At 48.6% G+C, this 12,051-nt stretch overlaps 1 protein-coding gene across 1 annotated transcript in view; it reads right to left on the bottom strand.

Annotated features, from left to right (window-relative positions):
- Positions 1-12,051, bottom strand: part of NECAB2 (N-terminal EF-hand calcium binding protein 2) — a 386,434-nt gene that overhangs the window by 76,972 nt on the left and 297,411 nt on the right. Inside the window, exon 7 of the mRNA XM_006133911.5 lies at positions 1,405-1,523. Within this exon, the coding sequence (XP_006133973.1) occupies positions 1,405-1,523 (119 nt within the window). The remainder of the gene's footprint in view (positions 1-1,404; positions 1,524-12,051) is intronic.

The following is a 12,051-nucleotide window of genomic DNA, read 5'->3' as shown; positions in this document are numbered from 1 at the left end:
ATACATGTTTCAAATTTTTACATTCTTAAGAGTTACTAGGGGGCTGTGTTCTCTGTTTACTACGCTTGCCACGCCCCCTCGTCTCTGGGAGCAGGGTGTCTGGCTGGGGAGAAGGGGCAGGAGTGGGATGGGGGCAGGGTGTCTTGCCAGAGGGGAGGGTATCTGGCTACGGGGAGGAGGTAGGAACAGGCTGGGGCAGTGTGTCTGGCCAGGGGGGAGAGGGTAGGAATGACAGGCTGGTGGCAGGGTGTCTGGCCAATGGGGAGGGGGAAGAAGCAGGATTGGAGTGTGGGGTCATAGCGGAAGGGTTGAGGGGGTGGGAGAGTCAGGCTCGCGTGACGGAGGGGACCCAGTCCCAGCAGCTTTTCCCTGGTGACATAACCCTCCTGGGCGTGAAGTGTGAGCCGGACGTGGAGTAGCCCATGCTCAGAGGACACGGTGCAGAGCTGGTCACAGCAAGCAGCTGAGGGTGATGGTGGCAACATTGCCTCTGTCATCCTGAAGGAATTGTTTTTATCGATATAGAGAGATGTTTGAAAACCAGCATGGAAGGCTCATATAGATATCATGACTAAATGTAAAGACAAGATGGGGTTGTTTAAAAGTATTGCTGGGAACAAATGGGATTCAGATAAAAACACACTGTTGTGGCTATATAGGACACTGATAAGATCAGTAAGGGTATGTCTACACTACCCCGCTAGTTCGAACTAGCGGGGTAATGTGTGCATACCGAACGTGCAAATGAAGCCCGGGATTTGAATTTCCCGGGCTTTATTTGCATAAGCGGGGAGCCGCCATTTTTAAATCCCCGCTGGTTCGAACCCCGTGTAGCGCGGCTACACGGGGCTCGAACTAGGTAGTTCGGACTAGGTTCCTATTCCGAACTACCGGTACACCTCGTTCCAGGGTTATGTCCACGTGGAACGAGGTGTACCGGTAGTTTGGAATAGGAACCTAGTCCGAACTACCTAGTTCGAGCCCCGTGTAGCCGCGCTACACGGGGTTCGAACCAGCGGGGATTTAAAAATGGCGGCTCCCCGCTTATGCAAATAAAGCCCGGGAAATTCAAATCCCGGGCTTCATTTGCACGTTCGGTATGCACACATTACCCCGTTAGTTCGAACTAGCGGGGTAGTGTAGACATACCTTCATAGATTACAGATGCCAAGTCAGTTCAGCTTTTACACCAACACTAGAAATCTGAGAGCTGATCCAAGCTTTGAATTTCATGTGAGGCATCTCTGCTGACTCCATTCATTGTTTGTGCCGCTGGTAGCAATCAGAGACATGGATACCCTATACCTACCTATGAAGTGGTGGGTTAGCAGTGAGTCCAACCTTTTTTCCCACAGGCCCATATCATAGAGTATCAAAAATGCAAAGAACATATAAAACACCCACCATTCTGGAGGCTTTTCCTGTGTTCCTTGGTCACGATTCTGTTATTGGGGGAATAAGTAGGCACAGGGTTGTCATACCAAGTATCCATTACACCGTGGCCAGATTTATTGTGGTAGTGTCTGCAATTCAAGATCATACAGATAATTAAGGAGATGACAACAGAACACATTCTAGGTAACCAGTTGCCTCCTTCTATTCATAAAAATACGTTTCAAACACAGAACAATCTGTGGCAAGAGCCCTTCTTTCCCTCACCAGCCTCCATTCTCCTTCCCTTTGCAAGATGGATCTCTGGTAAAGCACTCCCTGTCTGCTGCATCTGGGAAGTGGTTTAGGCTTGTGGTCTTCCCTAGAGGTAGGGAGCCCAGCCTCTCCTCCTAAAGCTGCTCACTCCTCTCCTGTCTCTGGCTTCGTAGCTGCCTGTTCCCTCGTCTACACTAGGGAGTTATTTCTCAATAAACGTCCCCCCCCCCAACCGTCATCATATATATAATAGCCCAGTGTCTGTGGCTCTGTAACGCTGAAACACTGGCTGTTCCCTCTGGGCGGTGCTGTTGTCTCCCGCCATGGCACTCGGCTGACTTCTGCACTGCTCAGCAGGGCCGCCGCGTGGGAGCAAGCGGCCGTTTGGGGTCCGCGCTCCCCATGCAGCATGGTGGTACTGCATGGGGAACGCGGGGCCCAAATGACCGCTGATGTCCTTAGGGTCCACATGTGGAGCACTGCACACAAGTCGTTCATTAACTTGGTCACAACGGAGGTCCCTTGGTCTGTTAAGATTTCCTTAGGTATTTCCACCCTAGAGAAAATTTGTGTTAACTCCCTATCTATGGTTTTGTACGGGGTGTTTCTGTCGTCAGAGACATGTAGATTAGATACACAGGCAAAGGCAAATGAAGCCGTGATTTAAATGATTGCGGCTTCATTTACATTTACATGGCTGCCGCGCTGAGCCGACAAACAGCTGATCAGCTGTTTGTCCGCTCAGCGCGCTAGTCTGGACGCTCCCCTGCCGACATCAAAGCCCTTTTTCGGCAGACCCGTTATTCCTCGTGGGATGAGGTTTACCGGGGCTGCCGACAAAGGGCTTTGATGTCGGCAGGGGAGCGTCCAGACTAGCGCACTGAGCGGACAAACAGCTGATCAGCTGTTTGTCGGCTCAGCGCGGCAGCCATGTAAATTTAAATGAAGCCGCGATCATTTAAATCGCGGCTTCATTTGCCTTTGCCAAAAAAACAAATCTACATGGCTCCGTCGACGGAGCCATGTAGTTTAGATATACCCATAGACTCCTGGCCAAAAGAACCTCTGTAAAATCTGGTCAAGGGCTTTATCTACCCCCAGATGTCCCCCAAACAAACGGCTGTGAGTTAAATCCAATACTGCTGTCCGCTATTTTCGAGGAAGTAATGGTTACTCCATTGCTTGCTCCAATATTCAAACTACGCTATACAACAGATACCTCTTAATCAAGTAATCCTTACTTACACCAGGACCCCATTTATCTCCACCACCTCCTTATGGATATTATTATATATTGGATCATTAGCTTGATCCTGACCAAAATTCATGAGTGAGGACCCAATATGCCTGAGCTCAAGAGGACCAATTTCTGCTCTCCTTCCAGGGAACACTGAAGAACTGGGTTCTGCCTCTGGCTTGTCTACCACCTCTGTGTCACCCTCCCACCAGCTGGGCTAGCTTCTCTCCCTGCCAGCGTATGCTTTAGGTTCTGGGCGCAACCTCTTATCTGCCCTCCTTTCCTGCCTCATCTTCTGGGGCTTCCCAGGCCCAGAGAATAAGTCCTGGGCAAATTCATGGAAAATCAGCAGGGGGCTATCTTCTTCTGCCACATCCATGGGGAGTAGACTGCTGAACCCTGGGAAGTCTCAGTCTATGAGGACCATATATGTGAGTCTGGAGCCCACCCCCCACTGTCATCCTTGTGACATTCCCTTGGACTATCCTGGAGATGGCTGGGTAATAGCTGACATACCCAATGTATGCTGGATATTCCTGTGCACTTGGCTTGGACAACTGGTCCCACCTCACTAGTTTCCCTGGGACCAGCATGAGTGCACTCCCAGTTAATAAGATGGTAGTTTCTATGCCAATCATTTTAACTAGCCGAGTATACCGATAGGGCGTCATTAGAAAACCTGCCAGGTTTATCAGGTCACAGGGGCCTCTCAGATCCCCTATGTCACATTGCATGGGCTCTTTTACATTAGGGCATAGAGCCACTATATGCCCTATCTCTCCAGATGTGTAATATCTATGGGGCATCCCCTTGTTCTTTGGGTTGTTGGACTTTGCTCCATGACCCTCTCTCCCCGAGTCCCCTCTTAGCCTCAGGTTGCTCTTCAGTCTTCTTCCTCCCAGACCGAATCCTGTCCAAGATCTCAGGAACCTGGATCCTTGGAGCCAGGGCTGGCCTCTTGCTCTGATATATCTCTTCGCTAATGGGCCGAGCAAGTTTTTTGACTAAGCGTCTCTCTACAAGGACAACTAGCTCATCCTATGAAGAGGGGTTATTCTGGCTGGCCCATCCTTTCACATCCCTGTCCAGGATGATGATTTCCACAATCTTCTCAGGGATGTGGGTCTCAGGCCATGGCCACTTTGGCACTTCTGTTCCAGATAGACCAGGTCAAATAGCTGGGACCTCGGTGCTTTGCAGTTTCAACTCATGAGACCTTCGGTCCCTAACAGTTGCTTTCACCCCAGATCTGTCCAAGATCTCAGCCTTCAGCTGGGTGTAATTGTAGTCACTTAGGGTATGTTTACACTACCCCGCTAGTTCGAAGTAGCGGGGTAATGTAGGCATACCGCAATTGCAAATGAAGCCTGGGATTTGAATTTCCCGGGCTTCATTTGCATAAGCCGGGCGCCGCCATTTTTAAATCCCGGCTGGTTCGAACCCCGTGCCGCGCGGCTACACGCGGCACGAACTAGGTAGTTCGAACTAGGCTTCCTAGTTCGAACTACCGTTACTCCTCGTGGAATGAGGAGTAACGGTAGTTTGAACTACGAAGCCTAGTTCGAACTACCTAGTTCGTGCCGCGTGTAGCTGCGCGGCACGGGGTTCGAACCAGCCGGGATTTAAAAATGGCGGCGCCCGGCTTATGCAAATGAAGCCCGGGAAATTCAAATCCCGGGCTTCATTTGCAATTGCGGTATGCCTACATTACCCCGCTAGTTCGAACTAGCGGGGTAGTGTAGACATACCCTTACTCTGGCATATCAAAATACGCTTCTTGAGCTTCCCACACAGGAAAGGAGCAAGAATGCTGGCCCACTGGGCTTGGGACCAGGCCTCCCATAGAGCCATCCTTTCAAAGGCAAGGAGGTGCACCTCCACATCATCCTCCACTGTCATCTTTTGTAGGTAACTACTGGCCTCTGGAGGCGCGTCCCATCTTGCACATGCATCTGAGCAGCCAGGGCTTTCAGGTGGTTCATCACCTTCTGCAGGGTGGCATGATCCTGGGCTGCCTGGCTCATCAGCAGTTGATTTGTTTCTTGTTGTAGCTGTACTGACTCCTGCTGGGCAGCCACCTGAACCCTGGTAGCCTCCTGTTGTGCCATGGTAGCTTGTCCAGTGCCTTACCACATTTTCCTTTTTTTCTCTTCTTCATGAAGAGAGATAACCCTCCCTTGGATGGTTCGCTGTGAAGCATCATGGCTGATCCCACTTCTGACACCACATGTGACAAGGCCCTTCTTTTCCTTGCCAGCCTCTGCACTTCTTGCTCTTAGTGAGATGGATCTTGAGTAAAGCACTATCTATCTGCCATGTCTAGGCAGTCAGCCTTACTCTCAGCAGAGGGTTAGGCTTGTAGTCCACCTTTGGGGTAAAGAGCCTAGTATCTTCTCCTAAAGCTGCTCACTCCCCTGCTTTTCTCTAGCTTGGCTGCCACTTGGGTGTCTATATACCTCTCTCTCTCTTTCTCTCTCTCTGGGTATGTCTACACTAGCTCGTTAATTCGAGCAAGGTAGGCAAATCTGGCAACCGGAATTGCAAATGAAGCCCGGGATTTAAATATCCTGGGCTTTATTTGCATGTTTCCGTCCGGCCGCCATTTTTAAATCCCCCTTAGTTTGAACAAACTGCCCGCAGCTACACGTGGCAGTTTAAAGTTAATCTGAAATAAATTCTTAGTTCGTATTAACTGTTACTCCTCATGGAATGATCTGTAACAGTTAATCCGAACTAAGGACTTAGTTTGGATTAACTTTAAACTGCCGCATGTAGCCATGGACAGTTTGTTCGAACTAAAGGGGATTTAAAAATGGTGGCTGGACGGGAACATGCAAATAAAGCCTGGGATATTTAAATCCCGGGCTTCATTTGCACCTCCGGTTGCCTGATTTGCCTACCTAGCTCGAATTAACGAGCTAGTGTAGACATACCTCTCTCTCTCTCTCTTTCATACCTTGAGAATAGGGTTTGCTTATAGCACTGAAACTTTCATAACTCCAAACAAAACATTATAGTTGTTCTTTCAAAGGTTTACAATTGAGTATTGACTTAATTCAGCATTGAAATCGCACCATGCAAAAAAAAATACTGTTTTTAATCATCTTAATTTAAATAAAATATGCACAGAAATAGTTTCCTTCCCTTATCATTTTTAAAACCCTTCTTTTTAGTATTTTTACTGCAAGGGTCAGGAACCTCAGGCCTGGGGGGTGAGGGTGGTCCCCGGTTTGCCTGGATCAGGCCGTTTAGGCTCAGGAGCCCCCCTCCCCTCCTGAGCACTGGGGACCCTGTGCTGGCACTCCAGCGCCCCCTGCTGCCTCACTATTGGACTGGAGCACACAAAAATCTACTAGGATAAGACCCTCAGGCTCTGGGGTGCAAAAGGAACGTGGGGAGTGTCTTTCCTTCTCAGCCAGGGGCCATGTTTTTTGTTTTTGTTTTGGGGTTTTTTTGCTTCTCACTTGTGTGTGGCCCCCGACTGATTTTTGTGTGGGTCAGCAACTCCTGACCCAGAAAAGGTTCCCACCCCTGTGGTAGTGTTTTAGTATTTGTTTTCAGTCTCTGCTGCTATTTGATTGCTTAATTCCGGTTCCAAACAAAGTGTGCGGTTGATCTGCATTGGTAATCCTGAAGAAGATATTCTACTGTATTTGCCTTGGCACAGCCTGATGACAGGTCAGCCAAAAGCCTCTTGCTTCCCCCATCTGGGTACAAATTCAGTGTCTAGTGATTTACAGTATTTTCACAAGTACACAGCAGCAGTCTAACTCTGAAGACTGCACTGGGAGCAGAGTTAAGCCAGTGCTGAGCACTGTTGAAAAATCCTGCCTTTACCTTTTGATATTGTAGATGTTTCAGAGCACACACACCCCACCTAAAATTCGTAAGGATATAAGTATAAAAAACACAGACTCATCCGACCAAATCAGCTAAAAGTCAGCCTCTGCATCACTCTGCCCCTCGCCTCCCAGCAGCAGCTTGAGAAAAGAGAGAGGGCTTTGACAGCCTGGCCTTGAATTCAGTTAAGTTGGGTTCAATCTAAACCAGCAAGAGATGCGCTAGTTGTTGTAGGGACCAGGAAGGAATTCCTTCAGCCACCACCTATGTGCAAACCCACTATAACAGATGAGGTACACTGGGGGTTCCCCCCTCCTCTGATGAGCATCCATCTGTGATGGCTCGAGCATAATGTTTAGAAGAAACAATATTACCTCAGCTATGGTGAGGAACTTTTAAATAATCTCTAGAGACACACACATTTCAAAAAAGCAGCTTTAGCCAGCACATAGGAAATGTGTATCCCTTTACATTATATAGGCTTATAGGGAAGCTGTGAAAGTCATGTGGCTTTTCTGAATCATTGCAAGAAACTGTAAACTGTATGCGAGATGGAACAAAAACTCACTGTTAGGGACACAGTGAATGCAAAAGAATTAAACTAAATGGATTTGGAATTTACTTTTGGGTCCCAAAGTTGTATACTAGACTAATTACAAAGTAAATGAACCCAATGCAATTAATTGTATTGTCCTAAAACATGCATATGGGTAACTGATTTTTTATGATATCGGTGCAATGCTTAACTCTGCTGATGGCAACCATATGCTTCAATGGGAAGTCCATTTAAATATCATGATTTGCTTGATAAATAGAGCTTCTTGAACTATTTATTTTGAATAATTTTAATTAAGAATTCAGGGCATTTTTCTGGTTAATAAATCATTCAGAATTGATTCCAGTTGAAAATGCATTCGTTATTCATATGTATTCACTGAACAGCTTCTATCTTTTTTTGCCTACTGGCTGTTCATACAGCATATATATTTTGACTATTCAGCATTTCTTATTGGTGGTGAGTGACTGATCATCTGAGCAACTTGGTACCATTTCTGCTCCCTAGAATGGATGACTGGATCTTTGAAAAAGACAAATATTGGTACTAAAATTTCTGAAACTGTTAAAGTAGTTGTCTGAATTCCGATAATTAATGACTAATATATATCACCATAAGAGAAACTCAACATTTATCCCCCATGTCAGTCATGAAGCAGTTTAGGGTTGTTATTTTTTATTCTGCTGATAAACTGGGCAACAGCACAGCAAGTATTTTCTGAACAGACCATGTGGTTCTGTGTGCTACTGAGAACCAGAACAACCCTTAGGAGCCTCACTGTTCTTTAGATCAGATTGAAGTCAGTAGTGTGCCATATCTAGAACCAAGTAAATAATTTGGCCTCCTTCATTTGTCAGATATCACCCTTCATGAGGTATTCCTGAAATTTTCACAGCATCTGTTATTTCAACTTGTTGATGAAATTCCTTTGCAATTTTCCCACTATCTGAATATCTGTGTGGAGGGGAGTGGTGCCGGGGCGACCCCCCCCCTTCGCCCCTCCCCTCTGTCCTCCCTCACCCGAGGTCTCTGTCCTTTGTGCTCCTCTATCACCCCGGTGTCCTGCCCCAAGTCTGGCAGGGTCGGTCCACTGCTAGTATTGACTTAAGGGCATCCGCGCCGGCAGTGGATGGTAGGGGGGCTTGGGCCCACCCTCACTCCGAGCCCCGACCCAGGGCCCTAAGGTCTGGGGGATTCTGCCCCCAGCCCTGGTTGGTGGGGGAGGGAGTCCCCTAAACACACCAACCCCCCGGGTTCCAGCACTCTGCCCTGGGTCGCTTCCTGCCTCCCTCGCCGCGTCGCCGTGACGGCTTGGTCCCAAGGGACTCTGCAGCCGGGGCCCGAGATGCCTCTGTCTGGCCGCCCGATGTCCTCCTTCTCGTCTCTCCCTCTGCGCTGGCGGCGGCACTCCCTTTGAGCGTTCCGCCGCGATGACGTCTCCAGTCGCAGGGCAGGGCCGCTTCCTCCGCCGGGTGGGGCTGTCCCACCAGGGCGCCTGTGCCGTCCGGCGCTGCGGGGCCCTATCGGCTCCCAGTCCTTCCTGCCCGGCCAGGGCTGCGGCGGCGCGGCCAGGCGCCGCTCGCTTGTGCTCGCGCTCGGCCCCTGCCTGCGGCAGAACAAGCCGCGCAGGGCAGAAGCCAGCGTGGAGCCGCCGCTTCTCCCCAGCATGCCAGGGACGGCGCTTGGTCTGTGCGGGGCGTGAGCGCTGCCCCATCACAATCTGGTTAACAGTTATCTGAAGATGTCTAATATTGACATTACACACATTGTCCCCCATCAGTTAGTCACCTACATCATGAGATTTTTTGTGTGTTTGTGGCGCTGTCCCTGGCATGATGGGGAGAAGCGGTGGCCCCATGCCAGCTCCGGCTCCGGTTCTGGCTCCGTCGCGCTCAAAGGAGGAGCCGGGGGCGCAGATGGGCAGGGAGCACCTGAGGTCACATGGCCCCGGCGAGAGCAGGGAAGCCGTGGGGCTGGCGCTGCCAGAGGCGGCGCATGCACAGGGCTCAGGGCGGCTCCAGCCCGGGCTGGAGTTAGCAGAGAGTCAGGGAGAGGGAGCGTCGGGAGAAGCGGATGCAGGCCACGCCCCTGGCGCACTGGACGTCATGGCGGCAGGACGCCTAAAAGGAGCGCCGCTGCCAGAAGCTAGGGGAGGAGAGCCGAAGTGCAGAGAGCCAAGGAGGGCTGAGGTGTATGGAGGCGCAGAGCCCAGAGGAGAGGAGAGTGGAGGAGACGGAGGGAGACACCCGACGGGAGGCCTCGCGGAGTCTGCAAGAGCCTCCCCTGCGGGAGCCACCGCACAAGACTGCCACCGCTGCTCAGCAGGGGAGGAGGGAAGCAACCCAGGGCAGGGTATTAGTCCCGGGAGGTTGGTGTGTTTCAGGGAGGATTCTTCCCCCCACCAACCGGAGCTGGGGCACGGTCCCCAGTCCTTAGGGCCCTGGGTCGGAGCTCAGAGTGGGGGCGGGCCCGAGCCCCCCTACCTCACCTTGCCGGCCCGCAGACGCACCGGAGGAGAGGACTGTAGGAGAGGACCACCTCTGCCGGATTTGGGGCAGGGTGAGTGACGGGGACCACGCAGCGCGGGGTTTTTGTTGTATGGGACTGACAGCAGGGCGTGGGCTCACGGGCCCCAGGTGGGCCACACCCACACGGGCCTTAACAGTGTCCCTTACTGGATAATGCCAGTAAATAACATTCATAGAAAAATTACCATCCTCAATGCAACACTAAGAATATTCAAGCTCATAATTAGTTTTTCATGCATATGTAAAGCTTGGCCCCTTGAATGGTTGAGGAAATCAAACTTGAACTGGTTGCACTGACATTTCCATTTGAAAACTAATAAATATTCATAGTAAGTTTTTCCCACAATTTACTGTTCAAGCCGTTACTCTACAGATCCACAATGTCTAATTTAGAAATCTGGCTCTTAAAAATATACACTGTAGCAAAAGAAGATCTACTTTCAGTGGAAAGTAATACCATCTGGCCAGGCCTGACGACAGGGGGAGGACAAAGGGGCAATTGAACAGCAAATGCTTCAAAGGGGCCTGGAGCTTCCGACTACTGTACTGCTGCAGTAGTGGTGGTGACGGGGACTCTGAGGGTTGTGGGGGAAGGCACAAGGCCACACTTTAGGTGGTGCTAAGGACTGAATGCCCTCAAGCCCATCCCTTCCGCCCAATGCTCCGCCTCTTCTGGGCCCCCTTACAACTTGCCCCTGGACCCGCGGTGGCTCTTGGCCCCACTGTATCTGGCCAATGGACTGGACTTAGATGCTCTGAATTTTATTTTTCATTCTACTACAGACTTCTTGAATCCTTGGCAAGGACTTAATTTTTGCATGCCACTTTTCCTAACCGCAAAACATGGAGGAAGAGAATACTACTTGTCTCCCAATCCTTGGTCTGTCTTCTCTGTTTAGACTGTATATTCCCTGAGGCAGGGTTTCCTCAATGTGTTTGTACAACACCTTGTCCATCTCATTGTTGACATTCTAGTACTACTGCAATACAAAATGATCATATACGATCTGGAGAAAGGGGTAAACAGTGACGTGGCAAAATTTGCAGATGATACAAAAATCCTCAAGATAGTTAAGTCATAGAATCATAGAGCTGGCTTTAAAGACTGTAAAGAGCTTCAAAAGGATCTCACAAAACTAGGTAATTGGGCACTAAAATAGCAAATTAATTTTAATGTTGATATATGCAAAGTAATGCATATTGAAAAACATAATCCCAACCATACATACAAAATGATGGGGACTAAATTAGCTAATATTACTAAAGAGAGAGATCTAGGAGTCATTGTGGATAGTTCTCTGAAAACATCCACTCAATGTGCAGCGACAGTCAAAAAAGCAATTAGAATGTTGTGAATAATTTTAAAAAGGGATGGAGAAAAAGACAGAAAATATCTTATTGCCTCTATATAAATCAATGGTGCGCCCACATCTTGAATATTGCATTAAGATGTGGTCAACTCATCTCAAAAAAGATATCTTGGCATTGGAAAAGGTTCAGAAAAGGGCAACAAAAATGATCAGGGGTTTAGAATGGCTGCCATATGACGAGAGATTACAAAGACTGTGATTTCTCATTTTAGAAAAAAGGAGACTAACTGGGGCATATTATATAGGTCTATAAAATCATGACTGATGTGGAGAAAGTGAATAAGAAAATGTTATTTATTTGTTCTCATAATACAAGAACTAGGGGGTCACAAAATGGAATTAATAGGTAGCAGTTTTAGAACAAACAAAAGAAAGTATTTCTTCATGCAATACACAGTCAATCTGTGGAACTCCTTTCCAGAGGATGTTGTGAAGCCCAGGACTTTAACAGGGTTCAAAAAATAGCCATATAAATTCATGGAGGATAAATTCATCAATGACTATTAGCCAGAATGGGTGTGAATGGTGCCCAGAGCCTCTGCTTGTCAGAAGCCTCTGCTTGTGCATTCCCTTTGGGGCATCTGGCACTGAACACTGTCAGAAGACAGGATTCTACGCTAGATGGACCTTTGGTCTGACCCAGTTTGGTCATTCTTATGTCCTTATGTTTTTAAAGAAATAACCACATTTCAATATTGATTAGATTAAACATAGTCAACTGAATACTATGCTTAGGACTTTATCCCAATACATCCTGGGAGTATAAGTGTTTCCACAGTTTGTGGGACAAGAAGAACCAATTTCAAGTGCTTCAGCTATGAAAGAGTGCTTAAATATTAACACTGGCTCCTAGTTTATGGAAGGGAGTTGTAT

The sequence above is a fragment of the Pelodiscus sinensis genome, chromosome 12 (assembly GCF_052426305.1).
Source record: "Pelodiscus sinensis isolate ZL-2025 chromosome 12, ASM5242630v1, whole genome shotgun sequence".
NCBI classification, from domain to species: domain Eukaryota; kingdom Metazoa; phylum Chordata; order Testudines; family Trionychidae; genus Pelodiscus; species Pelodiscus sinensis.
This window is presented reverse-complemented; position numbering and strand designations above follow the sequence as displayed.